The sequence below is a fragment of the Lissotriton helveticus genome, chromosome 1_1 (assembly GCF_964261635.1).
Source record: "Lissotriton helveticus chromosome 1_1, aLisHel1.1, whole genome shotgun sequence".
NCBI lineage: Eukaryota > Metazoa > Chordata > Amphibia > Caudata > Salamandridae > Lissotriton > Lissotriton helveticus.
In genome coordinates this window covers 1,010,991,513-1,011,010,748 of record NC_136057.1, presented here as the reverse complement: position 1 = coordinate 1,011,010,748, position 19,236 = coordinate 1,010,991,513, and the positions used below count along the sequence as shown (strand labels likewise).

Below are 19,236 nucleotides of genomic sequence, written 5' to 3'. Positions count from 1 at the left end.
ATACTAAAGCCGTGATTATGAGTGCCTGACGAATTCCGATATGTGTGGTTACTCCTTTTGGCACATGTCAGAATTATGAGCAGTGGTGACTCCTCCACAATGGCAGATGAGTGTCACCCCACTGCCTGGCTCAGAGCCAACACATTTAAAATATGATGTTCTTGCCTTGTTTTATTTTGTATTTGCTGTCTCTTAGCCAGTGGTGTTGGGAGGTGCGGGGCCTAGGCATGCGAGGGGGAAGGAGGAGTGCTATGTGCACTCCACTCCCTAAGTGCTCATGTGTGTTTGGCCGGCCGTCTCAGGCCGACCAAAACACATATGCGCACTTAGGTTTTTTCCAGCCCAGCTGCATTGAGCAGCTGGGGCTGGAGAAACCCCACAAACTCCCTGGTCTCAGCGGGGCATCTTTCCTGCTCTGCAGCGCTGGGATTGGACAGGGAGTCTGTCCCACGGCCCGCTGAGACCCAGGAAGAAGAGGAGAGGCAGCTCAATAATCTGCTACGCTCGAGGCGGCTGGTCGCAAAAGGTAAGTGTTAAAAAACAATTGGTATATAGTATCCCCCTTGCGCGACTCCACGTGCTCGACCCCACCCACCCCACCACCCTTTGTTTATTGCGACTGCCGGTGATTATAAGTGCTGCATTTATTACCACGCCCTCTGCATTTTTACCCATTCAGATTTTGGCAGGTCAAACTTGCTAAAAATTTACAGGGAGAAAAATGCTGGGTAAATTCTGATACATGTGGAAAGTGTGTATGTAATTCTTCATTTTGCTTGGCGAAACTCACCCCAACTCACGTTGTTGGCATGCAGCAGATTCCGTGAATACCTCAACCTCCTCTATGACACTCATAATTGGGGTCTTAGTGGATTTCTCATTTCTTGCTAGAATCTCAGTTCAAACTTTTCATCTCACTTTTTGTAGGTCTCGCCTAGGCAGTGTGTATGCGCAGCACTAGGAGATGACCTTTTGAAATGGCTCTGCTCCTTTTCAAGCACACTCGTGCTTGTGCTGGCATCCACCTTGCGGGAGCGAGCATAGGCGCGCATGCTAATTGAAAACATATGGCTCTCGCGCCGCCGCTGCTCGCTCACGCACGGTGGATGCCAGCACAAGCACGAGTGCTTTAAAACAGCTGCTGCTTGTGCTCTTTTGAAATATGGGAAATTACAGGTTTTCAGAACATGCGATTCAAGTCTTCACTATAATTGTTTCTTTTATTTGTTCTGAATGTATTTATTTGCATATAATAATGTAGTATCCTAAGAGCATTAGGAATAGCCACAAATCGTTAAACTCTGCAAACATGTACGGGTTTTATATTTGAACCATTGTCACATTGAAAGTTGATCTTTAGAGTACTCACCCTAACTGCAAATGCCTTGCATTAATGGCTGACTCACTCTCACTGACTATCACACTCTCACTGACACTCTCACAGACTCTCACTCTCTCACACTCTCACTGACACTCTCACTCACACTGACTCTCTCACTCACACTGACTCATTGACACTCACTCACACTGACTCTCACTCACAATGACTCTCTCACTCACACTGACTCACTGATTCTCTCACTCATACTGACTCTCTCACTCTCACTGACAGACTCTCCCACTCTCTCACTCTCACTGACTGACTCTCCCACTCTCTCACTCACTCACTCTCACTGACAGACTCTCACTGACAGACTGACTCACTCACTCTCACTGACAGACTCTCACTGACTGACTCTCACACTCTCTCACTGACTCTCCCACTCTCACTCACTCACTCTCACTGACCGACTCTCCCACTCACTGATTGACTCACTCCCTCACTCTCACTCACTGACTGACTGACTTACTCTCACTGACTGACTGACTCACTCTCACTGACTGACTGACTCACTATCACTGACAGACTCTCACTGACAGACTCTCACTCGCTCACTGACTCTCCCCGTCTCTCACTGACTGACTCTCCCACTCTCTCTCACTGACTGACTGATTCACTCACTCTCACTGACACTCTCCCACTCTCTCTCACTCAGTGACTGACTCTCTCACTGACTCTCCCACTCACTCTCACTCACTCACTCTCACTGACTGACTCACTCAGTCTCACTGACTGACTGACACACTCACTCTCACTGACTCACTCTCACTGACAGACTCTCACTGACAGACTCTCACTGACTAACTCTCTCACTGACTGACTCACACAATCACTGTCACTGACTGACTGACTCACTCTCACTAACTGACTCTCCCACTCTCTCTCACTGACTGACTGCCTCACTCATTCTCACTGACAGACACTCACTGACTGACTCTCACTGACTGACTCACTCACGCTCACTGGCTGACTCTCCCACTCTCTCTCGCTGACTGACTGACTGACTTACTCACTCTCGCTGACAGACTCTCACTGACAGACACTCTCACTGACTGGCTGACTCACTCTCTCTCACTGACCGACTGACTCTCCCACTCTCTCTCTCTCACTGACTGACTCTCCCGCTCTCTCTTACTGACTGACTCACTCACTCTCACTGACTGACTCTCTCTCACTGACTGACTGACTCATTCTCTCTCACTGACTGACTCTCACTGACACTCTCTCACTCTCTCTCACTGTCTGACTCTCCCACTCTCTCTCACTGACTGACTCTCCCACTCTCGATCACTGACTGACTCACTCACTCTATCTGACTGATTGACTCTCTATCACTGATTGACTCTCACTCGCTGACTCTCACTGACTCTCTCTCACTGACTGACTCTCACTAAAAGACTGACTCTCGCTAAAAGACTGACTCACTCTCTTTCACTCACTGACTAACTGACTCAGTCTCACTCTCATTCACTCTCACTGACTGACTCTCACTCTCACTGACTGACACTCTCACTGACTGACTGACTCTCTCACTCTCACTCACTGGCTGACTGACTCACTCTCTCACTGACTCTCACCCTCTCACTGGTTGACTGACTCTCACTCTCTCACTGACTCTCACCCTCTCACTGGTTGACTGACTCTCACTCTCTCACAGACTGACTGACTTACTTACTGACTTTCTCTCACTGACTGACACTCTCCCACTGACTGACTCTCACTAAAAGACTGACTCTCGCTAAAAGACTGACACTCTCTTTCACTCACTGACTAACTGACTCACTGTACTCTCATTCACTCTCACTGACTGACTCTCACTCTCACTGACTGACACTCTCACTGACTGACTGACTCTCTCACTCTCACTCACTGACTGACTGACTCACTCTCTCACTGACTCTCACCCTCTCACTGGTTGACTGACTCTCACTCTCTCACTGACTGACTGACTCTCTCACTGACTGACTCACTGACTCTCTCACTTACTGACTCTCTCTCACTGACTGACTTGCTCTCTCACTCTCACTAACTGACTGACCGACTGACCTTCACCCTCCTGTTATTTATGACCCCACCCCCCCCCATAACAATAAAAAACATAAAAAGCAACCATTGGGACAGGCAGATACAAGTTGCCAGCATTGAAATGACAAAAGAAACCTCACAACATTATTTTTAATACTTTTTTAATATGGTCGTTCAGTTGTACATCTTTCTTTTTTGGTCATATCTAAGGTAACAAAAATACTTCTGACACTTCTTTATTATAACTCTTCAGCATGATGCAGACTATTGTACAGCACAGCTTAAAGACATAGCTAAAGTCAATATCTCTGGCTAAACACTTATCAGTTCCCAAAGGCGAGACCTATTGGCTATGCCAATGCTTGTTTTATTTGTTTGCGTAATACTGAGATGTTCGCTTTTAATGACTCTATTCTTTTTGTTTTCGCTGTATCTTTTGCATGGCTTATCTCATCATCATTGTTTAAATCTGCCATCACTCTGTCGAATATCTGAACAAGCAATTCGGTATTGTATTTCTTCCATCCACGAGTCAGCAGGCATTTTACTTTATCTTCTACATAAAGCAGCACGTCTTCATCATCTGCGATCCTTATCACAATCTTTAGGTTCACTCGATCCCGTTTTAGTTCTTTTAAATTTTTCATTCCAAAAACCCCAAAATGGTTCACACATAAGCTGCAAAAAAAGATACACAAAACATCTTTGTAAGTGAATGATGAGCTAGTAGTCTGCCTTATGCTGTGTTCAATGTTTACCTATGCAAAAATCTTACATAAGCACAATATATCAACACATATCCTATATATCTAGACGTGTGTTCTTGGTGACAGTGATTGTAGGTCTGATTAAAGGCACTTGTATGGGTTTGTCACATTGATTAAGCACTTAAACCCTACAGTGCCTAGCGCCTACTGCTTCATGGTGAGGAGTTAGTCAATCCCTAGTAAAAGTGTATTGTATTGCCATAATCCCATCGACCAAATTGAATGTTGAACGTGCAAAAAGCTTTCCATAAAAATGTCATTCAAGCCAAATACGGGAAATTTTTATAAATTGGTCTGCAACTTCGATGTCTATGAATGATCCCTGGAGCTAATTGTCCTTCTACCGTTGCCATAATGAAGTTGTGAACTCAATGCTTAATTTGGGCCACTGTTTGCCAGTGCTTCGCACCAACACTTATGACAGCCTCCCACTTGGTAGCACTGTTTGCCTAATTTTGAGGTTTAATATACATTAATAAATAATAATGCTTCCCCCGATACCATTGTTACAGCTTTGGTGGCCTGGAATAGTCAATTGTCACATTTGTTAAAGTGCAATGGTTAGTAGATGTGTGGGTGCTGGAATTTACGGTGCTGGCAGGGGCAATGAGGTTTGTCAACTGCAATGGCATCCTAAGAACGATCCTAGCACTTACTTTTTACACATTAAGCACTGGCTGTGTAAACAAAGTAACTTGAGAGATGTACCTCAGACCTAGCATAAAGGCACAGAAAGTACATTCTATGATTTTGTCTAATAAGTTTTACTGCAAGTGTCTTCATGTGGTCCATACTGGAATACTTGTAGCCATTCTGAAAAATATTTGGTTGGGGCAGGGAAAAGTATTGCGAGCACACCATATGCTTCGCAGCGGTTTAGGCCGTCAGTGGTGAAAGTGTAGTTTTCCCCAGTAAAAAGACAGAAATTGTCCATGGCTCCACAAACCCTACTTTGGTAATATGTTTTCCCTGAACTTTGGGTGAAATATCATTCATGAAATGACAAATATTATTTTGAGAAAAATATTATTAGTCTATGTCCCTTCACTCTGCTTGCAACGGTGTATATTGTCAGCAGGACTTCAGCAAAGGCCTCACCTGCGAGTCTGTCACATTTGAGACATATACATGACAGCATCAGAGGCGAGCGAGGCATCTTACTTGCCCTCCCTGAGTTCTACAAACATTTTAGATGGGCCTCATGTGTGAATCAGCTCACAACTCTCTATTCCTCCATATTTTCCCAAAATGCTCCAGTGTGTGATATGAATTATTATTCTAAGGATGATCAGGCTATAATGAGGCTGGTAACTTGTAAATGTTTTTATTAGGCAGCTAATACATGTGGACGGTTTATTCATTCATATTAATTCCTTTTACCAATATTCATTTAGTAATTGCCTTGTAGAGGAAATAGCTGATACCAGGCCCTCTTATGAAGGTGAGGTTTGGGCCCAGGGCAAATCCAAGTGACGTAGCATTCAGTTAAATTTAGGTTTTGAAGCAATCAAAGGTCATACCCTGGACATCCAGGCCTGATTGATGTGTAAGGAGTATTTAAGGCACTGGGGGGCATATTATCAAGGACCGGTGTTAAAATGATCGCCGTTTTATCGGCAGGAAACTGTCAATAAAACGGCGATAATGGGCTTGATAATACGCCCTTGTTAATTCCCATAGAAGCCCATTTTAACATCAGAACATGGGCTTCTATGTGAATTTACAAGGGCGTATTATCAAGCCCATTATCGCCGTTTTATCGGCAGTTTCCTGTTGATAAAACGGCGATAATTTTAACACCGGTCCTTGATAATATGCGACACGGTGTCTGAGGCACAGGAGACTTTTAAGCAGAGTTGTAAATCATTGGCACACCTGTGAATCGTGATGCTTTTGTCTGTGAGCAGACCATCATGACAGGGGAAAGTATAGAAACCATGGGTAGTCCACAGGCGAAAATGATCTTTTGGAACATGGAGGTTCCCATGTGAACAAACAGGACTGGTACTGGTTGGAAAGTGGAAAAGTGGGTGGAGAGCATATGTAGAACATTGATAGTAAATCCCACTCGAAACTCCAGGGTGCATATGATGATTGCATGGTAGACTGTGCCGAACGCAGTTGAGAGATCCAGCAAAATCAGGCAGCAGGGGGGTATTTTCATCTGTAGCCAGAAGGGCATTATCTACGATGTGTAAGGTAGTGGTCTCTGTGCTGCAGCATGATTTGAAGCCAAATTGATAGTTGTGCAGGAGATGGAGTTGGAGTTGAACGGAGACTGCTTTTTTAATGATCTTGCAGATGAATCGTAGGTGAGTGAAGGACTGGTAGTTGGGGAGGTTATGACGGTCTTGTGCATGTTTCTGTAGCAGTGGTAAGATCTGGTCTGTCTTGAGAGATTCTGGGAAGATGCCTCGAGTGAGGGTGGCATTGACAATAGTGACGAGGGGTGGGAGGGAATCCCCGGAGAGGGCCCCGGAGAAAGATACGGGTAAGTCATTATCTTCATACGAAGTGGATTTGAGAGAGCTGAGGATGTCAGCAAATTTACAAGAGGCATGACATTGAAGGATGATCATTGCACAAGCTTGGTATTGTCGATGTCCTGTTGGATCATCTGTATTTTTTCACTGAAGAAGAGCTGATGGCCCTACACTTTTCAATGGATTTAGGAATAAGTGAGTCCGGTAGCAGATTGATGCAGTGCTTGATTTTCCCAAAAAGGATTCTCCTTCTGTTGATGGCTTTGTTGATGATGTTGGTATAGTACTTTGCTTTAACTGGTGTAGTTTGTCAGAATATTGCACGGGGGACTTTGCTATTGTGAGGTCATCAGGAGTTCTGTTTTTCTTTAATTTTCTTTTCTGTCTGCAGATGGATCGTTTATTGTCAGCAAGGTCTTTAGAGTACCAGAATGTTTAAGGCTATGGCTTTATTTTAATTTTAATTGGTACATGGATGTTCATATAGTTTTAGAAAAACTTGTGGAGGTTGCTTAAAAGGGTGCTTTTATCAGATATGGAGTTGATAGGATAAGAGATGAGTTCAAGCATTAGGTTGTCTACTGAAAAGTCTTCTGAAACTTTGGTCTAATTTTTTGGGTTGCCATTTGTTTGTTGGTAGGACACTGAGCAGGAAGATAGGGATAGCAAAGTGGTAGGTCCATTCTAGGGGCATGGGTTGTTTTCACTGGATTGCTGGTGATGTTCAGAAGACAAGGTCGAGGATGGGGCCTTTGGAGTGTGTTGATTGTGTGACATGCTGTACCAAGTTGAATGTGCGAATGTAGTTAAGCAGGGTGTCTCTTTTGGAACTTGTGTTGTCTGGTGTGCTGAATGCACCCAAGAGGGAGGTGTGGCCATGGACTAGGTGGCAAGGAGTTCTTATAATTCATCAACACATCCTTGTTCTGTAGATGAGATGGAAGGTGGTGGTCTGAGTTGTAGAGAGTGAGAAATGGCATGTCAGCAGCTCCACAGAGTTGAGTGTTACTTTGCTTGAAAGGGTGCTGGACCAGCTGGAATTATGAATGGCACTGAGGCCTCCTTTCTTGTCTGTGCGGTCCACATGGTGGATGCTGCACTCTGTGGGTAGAAGGATTTCTAGGGTATGTGTGGATGTGGGGGTGAGCCATGTTTCTGTGATGAAAGTGTCAATCCTGGTATAAATGATGAGGTGCATGAAGTACTCTGATATGTCTGGTTAATGTGGTATTGCAGAGCACGTGTTAATGAACATGAGTTTGAATGTGCATTCTGCAGTTTGATGGTGTGTGGTACATGATTGGGTCTGTGTGTTGTGGGAATCCAATGTGAGAATCTGGGTTCTCTAGGTCTGAGTGTGATTGGCAGTATGGGGTGCAGGGTGAAGCACATGAATATATCTTACCCAGTAAGTTTCAGCGGACGATAAGATCAGGCCCAATGCCCTTCCCGGCCCAAACAGGCAATACCCTTATATATAAGCACACTATGTTGAGGACACAAGTGCTATGGGACACCCTTCAGAGTTGATTGAAATAGGGAGAAGGCAGGAAATGATGTCACTTACTATGCGGATGGATGGTAGGAAATGAAGTCCTCTTGTCTGGTGTCTATCAAGAAAGCTGATATTGCTGCTTATATGTATATTGAGCTTTAGGCCTTGCATTGCAGGGGGTATGGACCGAGCTGTATAATCACCCATATAAATGAGCTTAGCAGTGGGTTTGCTTTTGTGATGCAGTTTCCTTGTATGTAGTAAAACTACATCACAGCAAGCAAACACTATGACACATTACCACCTGTAAACTGCTAAGGCTGTGAAATCAATTGTAAATGTGTCAAATCAGAATCACTGTATGCCATACATTATTTTTACATGCTACACCAGAAGCACAATGAACAGATTTTTTTTCCACCATCGGGTTTTACCTCCCTATTTATCAAGGGTTATAAATGAGAATGTCTTTGTTTCTTTTAACTTTGGGATCCTGGTCCATTCCACGTAGTGCCTTTCAGGCATTCTTTGTTAAATTGCGTTTAATTCTCATGTATTCATTCATATTTCCTTCTGTTACAATATTGTTCAGTGTGTGCAAAAGACATGCTAACTCCCAATACTAGGATGCCATTAATTTGCCCTCAACTACGGGTTAAAAGTCAGCTCCTGTTTATTCAATTCAATCTATAGAGAGCTTCAGTTGTTTCTTATAAGCAGGATGTTAAATATGTCATGAATATCCAACTGAGTGCTTTAAATAGTGAAAGCAATCAGCAAATTAGGTTAACAATGAACTTTGTTTAAGTTATACTCTTCAATACATAAGCAAAACACCAAACTATTATTAGGTGACCACACATTCTTAATTGCTTTATAATCAAATAAATAGCACAATCTCAAATGCAGTGTGCACCTATAAATATGCATGTATCACAATTCACTTGGCAGGGGGACGGGTCAGTGGGTTGATGAGTGGCAGCCTGGCGTTGGCTTACCTTCACACCACAGGAGTCTTCAGTTATAATCACCCTCATATGTGCAAATAAATATCAACCCTATCTAGGAAGCAGGGGCAGAGTATGAGTCAGTTAGACAAGGGTGCTGCTCAGCATGTGCACACAGCTGCAAAGGATCAGCCTGTTGACGTCATTTTCTGTGTTTTTTGATGATAGGAATTGGGATTGTTTTATTGCTTCATGTCAGCAGGAAGCAAACGTTTCCGTGCTGGGCTTATATTTAACAAATCATTACATTCTGTGAGCAGTGGCGGCTGCACGGGATCTAATAAAGCAGTGAGTGGGCTAGAGAATGGGGAACAGCCAAAAAAAAAGATCTTTCCTGCAATTACACCTCTCCCGATCCTGATGCTGGTCCGGTCCCAGGCTGATGACACTGCGCAGGCTACCAGATGCCAATTCCTGACGCTTCTCTGATGCTGGGAATGCTATTCCCTGCATGAGAGCAGCGCTGGGATAGGTCTGAGTGCTGTCGTTTGGTGCTCAGACAGGGGCTGGGAGCGTGTAGCTTCTCTCCACTCACCTGTACAACACAGCCAGGTGGAGAAATGCTAAGTGTGCATGACGGTTTGGCCGGCCTAAGACGGCTGGCCAAACCGTCATGTACACTTAGTAGTGATTGATTATCACCCCTCCTCCCCAACGTTGTTTCACAGAGTGCATGGCCCCCCCCCCTATGACGCACTCGCTGGCAACCACAGGTAAGAAGAAACGTAAAATGAAAATGAAATTGGTTGAATAGCATTTTATTTTTCAAATGTTTACCTTTACTGCCACCTAGTGGGGTGACGCTACTCACCATAACGGAGGTGTAGCCCCTGTCTGTGAAAGGTTTCCTTATATCCTTCCAAAGTAACAAATCATTTCTAAATGAAAGGAATATCATGCTGGAACTCTGTCGACAAAAAGCAGTCGAGGAACACTGGGCAAAAGCCACAGCACTGCATATTTGGCACTGGTTTTCTGGCATAGTACTTTGAATGCTCGACCTTTTCCTACTTTACAAGGAGGACCGTTCTGGGGTACAATACTGAATGGCTGTATTTCACTTCAGATCAGCAACATGTCACATTGCATGTGCTGGGCACACTACTACTGATAGCAGAATGCGCCTAGAACAATATGCCTACTTGTGGTTTACTATTTTACAAAAACACTGTGCTCTTGGTGCCTTTATGTCTGGCAAAGCAGTTAGGATGGTCACTCATTCTGATGTGAATAAATGTTTCAGAACGAGGAAAGTGGTAAAACCTGTGCAGAAGGTGTTTCTCTTGCTGTGGCATTGTTGTTTTTTGTGTGCAGACTGAATGGGGACTGGATAGCCTTTAATGAGACCTGTTACTCCGTCTGATGTATTATTTCTGTGCACATTCCAGTGGCTAGCAGAGAGACAGATAGAGAGACTTTGCTGTGATACTTAATCAATTTTCTTCTTGTGCAAAAGTTCATCTCAAAAGACTGAAACCTTGTTTCATTTCACATATTTTCATGGACGAATGAGAGGTGGAGGTTGAGAAATAACACATTTTCTTGTAGGTGGATAGTGCCAATTTGCTTTCAGATACTGCAGTTCCTCAGGTCTGTCATTAATAATTACCATCATAAGTTGTAAAAAGTCCTTACAATCTTGCTATTCCTAAATCAGAACTGAACTGACAGTCAGTAGTTCTGTTTTCGGTGACGTAACTGCACAATGAGGGGTTCAGTGAAGAATGTCCAATCTGTAAATGCCAATATCCAACCACACTATGATTCAACAATGTATAATGAAAACGCCCTACTGGACACCACTGCTCCCGCAGACTTTCCTGCTGGTAGGATTTGATATATCTGGTACAGTCGTTCTTTAAGCAGCAATTGCATTATTCTCTACCATAATGGCTTTAGAAAGGTTGTATTGATAAACAGCTCTCCTATTCTGATAACTGTTCCAGCACCACTGCCTTTCAGACTTGGCAGAGCAAATTACAAAGCAATGAAGAGATACCTTGCTGTCAGAATACATACGATTACTGTTAGCAGAGCAAGTGGAAGGGATGAATACAACCTACCAACCAGCATTGCCAGAGCCGGTAGCTGGGGCTTATAGCTGACAAAGGCATGCAAAACCTCGTGCTATTACAAATGCTTGCTTTCATTTTTGCGTTCTTTATTTCAATTCCTTCAGAAAGAAAGGTTGCTACTTTCAGAGTGGTTGAAAGACATTGCTTTGCCAAATGCAATTTGTCATCCACCCAAATTTGTGAGCGAAATAAACCTCTTTTCAATCTTTTCTTTTCATCCTTTTACAAAGGATAGGAAAAAGAATAGGTATATCAACATGAAGGAACATCTGCGTATAACGTTTCCCAACTTTCTTCTCGAGGCTGGTCTCCATTGGGTTAGCTTTTGCCAATGAAAACACACTTATTTGTTCTACGTAGCAAAGATTAATTCGTTTGATTGGATAGCCCTATGATGTTCAAATATTTTCTGTCAGTGGTTGCTTTTCCCGCAGTTGTTTGAGTTGTAACCCTTTCTTATGACCCTCTATATATCCCCTGGAAGGGTTTGTTAGGTCTACCATTAGACAAGACCTTTTGACTTTACTAAAATGATACTTATAAAATGCTTACTTAAAGTGCCTTTCGGCCACTTCTCTTCATCCATTGGTCTGTAGTGTCTTTTACATTTTCTTCTATCGCCTACAGCAGACAGCATGGGGCAATGAATCAACATACTTAAGCCACTGGTTAACTTAACTTTGACTCCATTTTGCTCTTTCAAAAGGAGCACATCTTCACACAATGCCAATGTTTTTGTTTTCACTTTATAATTACTTTAGTGTTACCTTTGAGGTGAGCACAGGGCCCCTTCCAACTTTCCCAGATCCAATCTCATGCTAATGCTGTTATACATTTCTTGCTGAAGTGGCCTTGTTTATCTGCCTAATGCTATTTTATATATTCAGCCCACTTCAGCCATAGACTGACTTCACTATGACTTATGGTATGTTCCGTTTCACTAGGAGCACATCCATGCACAAAGTAGTTCCCTTCACTGTTAGGGAGTTCTACGGTAATGTCTGTTTTATTTAGACCGAAAAAACATTTTTGTTTTTTTGCCAATGTTTTTTTTTTTTAGATTGTTGAATACCTGGTAGCTTCTTGAACAATACAGTTTTAGAAAAAACATGACAAAACAAGAATTGCTCAAAGGCTGGCGGTCAATGCCAGGCCGATTGGCTTTGCCAATTCTCGACTCAGATGGACATATCTGCACCATTTCTGATCACTTAAATGGATTGTATTGGGAGATTGAATGTGATGGTTTCTATTATGATGGAATTTTAGTGTTTCCTGTGTTTTCTTGTTCGGTTTACTCCCAATATTTGTCAAGATTGACATGGTCTTCTTCGCGCATCTCACCGCTACTTTCCTGGTTTGATATTAATTGTGATGTTAGTACTGCAGACTTCAAATTTTGCTGAAAAGGTAGATTATGGGGGATGTAAAAGACTTTTCCACATTTATCTTTTGGGGAATCAGAATTGTTACATTATCTCCTTAGAATATGTGTACATGTGTGTGAAATATAAAGTGAAGGAGACAACTGTTGTTTCCTGAATCGTTAGGAAGGTTTTCGAAGAATAATTTTCAATAGGAACTTGCAAATCTTGAGTTGTCATATGTAGCCATTTTAGAATTTTACGCTGTTTTTTCCAGCAGGCTGGACCAGAACAATGTTGTTGAAAGAAACATGGGATGCTTTCACTGTGAGAATTATATGTTACTGACTTTTTTAGTTCAGGAACGCTGTAGAATTATTCAGAGGTGGCTCCTGCGCTAAGGCAGAGGAACGTCGCCCCAGTGCTTTTCAGCAATGAAAAATAAAAAATAAAATGATAATAACAAAGGTTATCATCATTTCAATTTTTCCCTGTTCGCTTCCAGCAGTTGAGCCGAGGGCAGGGTGGGGCCGTCCATTCCGATACGACACAGCTGCAGTAAGGAGGAGTAGTGGTGGCTGTGAATTGCAGCCTACCTGTGCCCCAGATTACAGTGAGCAGAGTCCAGGAAGTGGTAAGGAGACAGACTAGTGCTGTATCTTCCCAAAACAAAAGTTGCTTAAAAAACGATTTTCCCTTTCTGTGATTACAGCCTTTGCATGTGATTGTTGCAGTTTAAAATTGCAGTTTTGACCTGCCTGTGAATGCATATTTTATCACCTGTTTTGTGTTTTAAACTTGAGCTGTTTAAACTGTATTTATTGGGGCCTGTGCACTTGGTTTTTGGCCAGCAGGGGGGAGTAAAGTTTTATTCAAACAGTATTGTTAGATTTCAAGTTAGTGAAGCCTTTACCTGCCGAAGCCCAAAGTGTGGATTGAGACTGTCTGTCTCCTAGGAGATTCTGAACAGGAGAAGCAGCTCCCCAGACCCCACCCCCAGGCCAGCAGACCATTGGCCATTCAGCTACCAGGCAAGTCTAAGCCCTCCTCTCACAGCTGCCCAGGCCCCTTAAGGCCTTGCTGGGTGCACCCCAAATCATTCTTCTCCATCTTGTGAATTGCAGCCTACCTGTGCCCCAAATTGCAGTGAGCAGAGTCCAGGAAGTGGTAAGGAGACATACTAGTGCTGTCTCTTCCCAAAACAAAAGTTGTTTAAAAAACGATTTTCCCTTTCTGTGATTACTGCCTTTGCATGTGATTGTTGCAGTTTAAAATTGCAGTTTTGACCTGCCTGTGATTGCATATTTTATCACCTGTTTTGTGTTTTAAACTTGTGGTTTTCCCTGCCCATGATTGCTTGCATTTAACGTGTTGAATTGTGGGATTTGCAGTTCAACCTCTATAGTTTGTCCCTCTCATTCCTTGGTGACAAATATGTTTCCCTCCAAATTTCTCCTTTGCTCTGTGCTAAGACCTGTGTGTTAAAACAGTGCACCCCCAGCCACCATTTTGCGTACACAAGCCAGTGAGGCCAGCCCCCGTGCCCCTCCTCCCCCCCAGCAACAGGGATATTCTACATCAGAGGGTACTTCTGTGAGCTGTTTAAACTGTATTTATTGGGGCCTGTGCACTTGGTTTTTGGCCAGCAGGGGGGAGTAAAGTTTTATTGTTATATTATATGTTGTATATATAGTTGACCAGCGTGTGGCGCTATTTTATAGTAGTGCGTGTGCAGTGGCAGTCCGTTTGTTTGAACTCTCCCGTTTTTGTATTTTAGTTTATTGTACTTTGGGCACTTATTCCTTGATTTTAAACTGGCCCGCATACCCCCATCTCTGTCATCCCAACTTGCACCCTAATTGGTACAACTCACCGCTCTTTGCGGGTCCTTCGCCCTGTCTCGAGGCGGCCATCTTTGGTGAGTGGGAGCAGCGTGCATCAGTCCTTTCTCTACCTTGCTGGTTGAGTATATAGGTAGGCAACCTCGGTCAGCGCGTTCCTTGACCAGCGTGTGGCGCTATTTTATAGTAGTGCGTGTGCAGTGGCAGTCCGTTTGTTTTAACTCTCCCGTTTTTGTATTTTAGTTTATTGTACTTTGGGCACTTATTCCTTGATTTTAAACTGGCCCGCATACCCCCATCTCTGTCATCCCAACTTGCACCCTAATTGGTACAACTCACCGCTCTTTGCGGGTCCTTCGCCCTGTCTCGAGGCGGCCATCTTTGGTGAGTGGGAGCAGCGTGCATCAGTCCTTTCTCTACCTTGCTGGTTGAGTATATAGGTAGGCAACCTCGGTCAGCGCGTTCCTTGACCAGCGTGTGGCGCTATTTTATAGTAGTGCGTGTGCAGTGGCAGTCCGTTTGTTTTAACTCTCCCGTTTTTGTATTTTAGTTTATTGTACTTTGGGCACTTATTCCTTGATTTTAAACTGGCCCGCATACCCCCATCTCTGTCATCCCAACTTGCACCCTAATTGGTACAACTCACCGCTCTTTGCGGGTCCTTCGCCCTGTCTCGAGGCGGCCATCTTTGGTGAGTGGGAGCAGCGTGCATCAGTCCTTTCTCTACCTTGCTGGTTGAGTATATAGGTAGGCAACCTCGGTCAGCGCGTTCCTTGACCAGCGTGTGGCGCTATTTTATAGTAGTGCGTGTGCAGTGGCAGTCCGTTTGTTTTAACTCTCCCGTTTTTGTATTTTAGTTTATTGTACTTTGGGCACTTATTCCTTGATTTTAAACTGGCCCGCATACCCCCATCTCTGTCATCCCAACTTGCACCCTAATTGGTACAACTCACCGCTCTTTGCGGGTCCTTCGCCCTGTCTCGAGGCGGCCATCTTTGGTGAGTGGGAGCAGCGTGCATCAGTCCTTTCTCTACCTTGCTGGTTCAGTATATAGGTAGCCATGCCAACGCGCAGCGGTTACGCGCTGCGGGGACGCCGAATTGACGCCGGAGTTACGCCAGAGTTCAGCCCGTCTGTGCCCGTCCGGGCCCAGACGGGCCTATGGCCTGTCATCATGCCCGTTTCTCTGGCGCCGCCTACCAATAGGCTTCGATATGGGAGGGATGTTCTCATTTCCTACCGTCCGCCCCACCCTACCATCTGTTGTTTTGCACAGGAGGGAACCATTCCTTTTCTACCGTGTAGAGCCTGTTTGTCCAGCCAGAATTCAGTGGCTGTGAAATCCGCTCTTTCCATGGCTTTACTGAACTGCCGGTCCTTGCCGAGTCACGCCATTGAAATTAATTCACTCATCTTGGATCACGAGCTTGATGTGTTGTTTCTTACCGAGACCTGGCTCTCTACCAGCTCCGGTCCCGATATGGTCAGAGCACTCCCTCCAGGTTTTCTTATATCCCACCTTGACAGACCTACAGGGAGGGGAGGAGGAATTGCTGTCCTTTTCAGAGACACGATTGTTTGTAAGATTCAGAACGGAGGGGTGACTGATTGTGAGAGCTGTCAGTTTTCCCTTCGTCTTTCACCTACAGTGTCCCTGGCAGGCCTGTTGATTTATCGCCCTCCTGGACCCTTGGGAAATTTCCCTAACTCTCTCCTAGAAACTACCGCACTTCTTGCTTCCTCAATTGCCAACTTTGTTCTTCTGGGGGATTTCAATATCCATCTTGAGGACCCCACTAATGCCGTGGGAGTAGATCTACTCGATGATCTCAAATCTTTTGGAATCAATTTGGTTAATTCGGGTGCGACCCATGAGAAGGGCCACTTGCTTGATCCCATACTCTCAAATCTGGACTATCTTAATTCATCTCCTGCTCTTGCCCTGCCTTGGACAGACCATTTTTTGGTGTCCGCAATGTGGCAATTTGATAGTCCAGCGGCGGTGGCCCCAAGGGTTCACATCTTGGAAAGAGCCTGGTCGAGGCTCCCAGTTGATACCTGGGCGGCACGCCTGGAGGCTACGCAACCCCCTCAGGGAGTTAACCCGATAATCGCTGATGCGAATCTTTACATCTGGCTTTCGAACTCACTGGATACCCTCCTACCAAAAAAGAAACAACTCACGAGGGGGAAGAGAGTGGGTTCGGCGCCCTGGTATTCGCCTGAACTGAGAACCCTGAGGAAGGGATGCAAGAGGCTAGAGCGGTCCTGGAGGAGAGACTGGAGTGAAACGAGCCGGAAAGAATATCGTGCGGCTCTGAGCAGGTATAAATCGGCTATTCGGGTGGCAAAATCGGGATTCTTTGAAGAGAGAATAGGCTCTGCGGCCAACTCTTCTAAAGAGTCGTTCAGGGTCATTAAGGAACTACTGAACATCCCCGAACCTCAGGTTATTCATGAGGACCCACGCAAAAAATGCACAGAATTGGCTTCCTTTTTTAAAACTAAAATCGACAACATACTGGCTTCCCTTCCCCGGCAAGGTGAGGCTTCTTCCTTGGATGATAACTCCAGTTCCCAACTTAGGATGCGATCAGTGGAACTGGCCTCTCTCGGTCCGGTTACTATGGAGGAAGCTCTTTCGGTTTTGAGGTCCATGAAGAGTGGCTCCCCGAAAGACCCAGCACCTATTAAATATCTTAAACAGGTGGCTTCTACCATTGGCGGCCCAGTGACGGACCTTATAAACTTGTCCCTCACTCAAGGGGTAGTCCCCCCAAGTTGGAAAGGGGCGGTGGTTAAGGCTCTTTTGAAAAAGCCTAACCTGGATCCCGCCGACCTCGCCAACTTTAGGCCGATCTCCTTGCTGCCGGGTATTAGTAAGGTGGCTGAGAAGCTGGTGAACAGTCGCCTGTCGGACTTCTTGGAAGTTAACTCCCTCCTGGGCGATTCACAAACGGGTTTTCGTCCCGGTTAGGGGACTGACACTGCCCTGCTGGCGGTCGTGGAGAATGCAAGGAGCATTTTGGATTCGGGGGGATCAGTGGCAGTGATCCTCCTGGACCTCAGTGCTGCTTTTGACACCGTGGACCATCAGGTGCTTCTCCAACGGCTGTCGGGGGTGGGGGTCACTGGGGTGGCTCTCAAATGGTTTGCTTCCTTCTTGGAAGGTCGTACATTTGAGGTGTGGGAGGGCCATGAAAAATCATCTTCAATCCCTCTCCAGTGTGGTGTGCCACAGGGCTCTTCATTGAGCCCTACCTTATTCAACATTTATATGGCCCCCCTGGAGAGTGTGGTACTGCCGCTGGGTATTAAAATCATCAGTTATGCTGATGATACCCAGCTGGTGGTTGGCCTTCCCCAGTTGGCGCATCACCCCGACCGGCTGCACTCGTGTCTGGAGAAGATCTACACGTGGATGTGCAGTTCAGCATTAAAGCTAAATGGCTCCAAGACGGAACTCATGCTGCTGGGGAACTCTTCTCCATCTCTGTCCCCCAGCAGCTGGCCTGACTGTCTTGGACCTGTACCCACCCCCAAGCAGGAGATCAAGAGTTTGGGAGTGTGGCTGGAGCAGGGCCTCTCGTTTAAAACTCATGCTAAAAAGACTGCTGGCGTGTGTTTTGGCCTGCTCCGTTCAGCCCGGAAGATTTTACCTTTGCTTCCAGCGTCCACCACGAGGCTTCTCATCCAGGGATTGATCATCTCGCGGCTGGATTTCAGCAACGCGTTATTCCTGGGTGCACCTGAATCTACCCTGAACAAACTGCAGCAAGTGCAGAATGCGGCCGCCAGGCTCCTGACGGGTCTCCCCAGGCGTCAGTCTGCTCGCCCGGCGTTGAGGGCTCTGCATTGGCTCCCTGTTAGGGACAGGGTGAAATTCAAATCACTCTGTATTGCCCATAAAGTTCTGCATGGGGTAGGCCCACCTATTTTGGGGGAGATGGTCCAGCCTTACAAGGCTCTTCGCTCTCTTCGCTCCGACCATCAACATCTTCTCCAGGTCGGGAGGGTGAAGAGGGCTAGAACGGGCGGCAGAAGGTTCTCAATAAATGTGGCCACCCTGTGGAACTCACTGCCCCTACAACTACGTTCAGAAGCTAGTCTTCTTCGGTTCCGCAAACTTTTAAAGACTTTTCTGTTTTCTGCTTAACCCCTGCATGATTCTTTGGTAGTGCTATGATCTGGTGAGCGCTGGGATGCCTATTTGGTAACCAGGCGCTATACAAAACTCAGAATAATAATAATAATAATAATAATAATAATAATAATAATAATAATAATAATAATATTCAAACAGTATTGTTAGATTTCAAGTTAGTGAAGCCTTTACCTGCCGAAGCCCAAAGTGTGGATTGAGACTGTCTGTCTCCTAGGAAATTCTGAACAGGAGAAGCAGCTCCCCAGGCCCCACCCCCAGGCCAGCAGACCATTGGCCATTCAGCTACCAGGCAAGTCTAAGCCCTCCTCTCACAGCTGCCCAGGCCCCTTAAGGCCTTGCTGGGTGCACCCCAAATCATTCTTCTCCATCTTGTGAATTGCAGCCTACCTGTGCCCCAAATTGCAGTGAGCAGAGTCCAGGAAGTGGTAAGGAGACAGACTAGTGCTGTCTCTTCCCAAAACAAAAGTTGTTTAAAAAACGATTTTCCCTTTCTGTGATTTCTGTCTTTGCATGTGGTTGTTACAGTTTAAAATTGCAGTTTTGACCTGCCTGTGATTGCATATTTTATCACCTGTTTTTTGTTTTAAACTTGTGGGTTTCCCTGCCCATGATTGCTTGCATTTAACGTGTTGA

The 19,236-nt window shown here is 45.1% G+C and overlaps 1 protein-coding gene across 3 annotated transcripts in view; it reads right to left on the bottom strand.

The window, feature by feature from the left end:
• Positions 1–3,550: 3,550 nt before the first annotated feature.
• LOC144820027 (NACHT, LRR and PYD domains-containing protein 1 homolog) overlaps positions 3,551–19,236 on the bottom strand; it is a 506,013-nt gene continuing 490,327 nt past the window's right edge. For all 3 annotated transcript variants that reach the window (XM_078677696.1, XM_078677691.1, XM_078677685.1), the window contains one exon: positions 3,551–4,084. In XM_078677696.1, the coding sequence (XP_078533822.1) occupies positions 3,757–4,084 (328 nt within the window). In that variant the 3' untranslated portion in view covers positions 3,551–3,756. The remainder of the gene's footprint in view (positions 4,085–19,236) is intronic.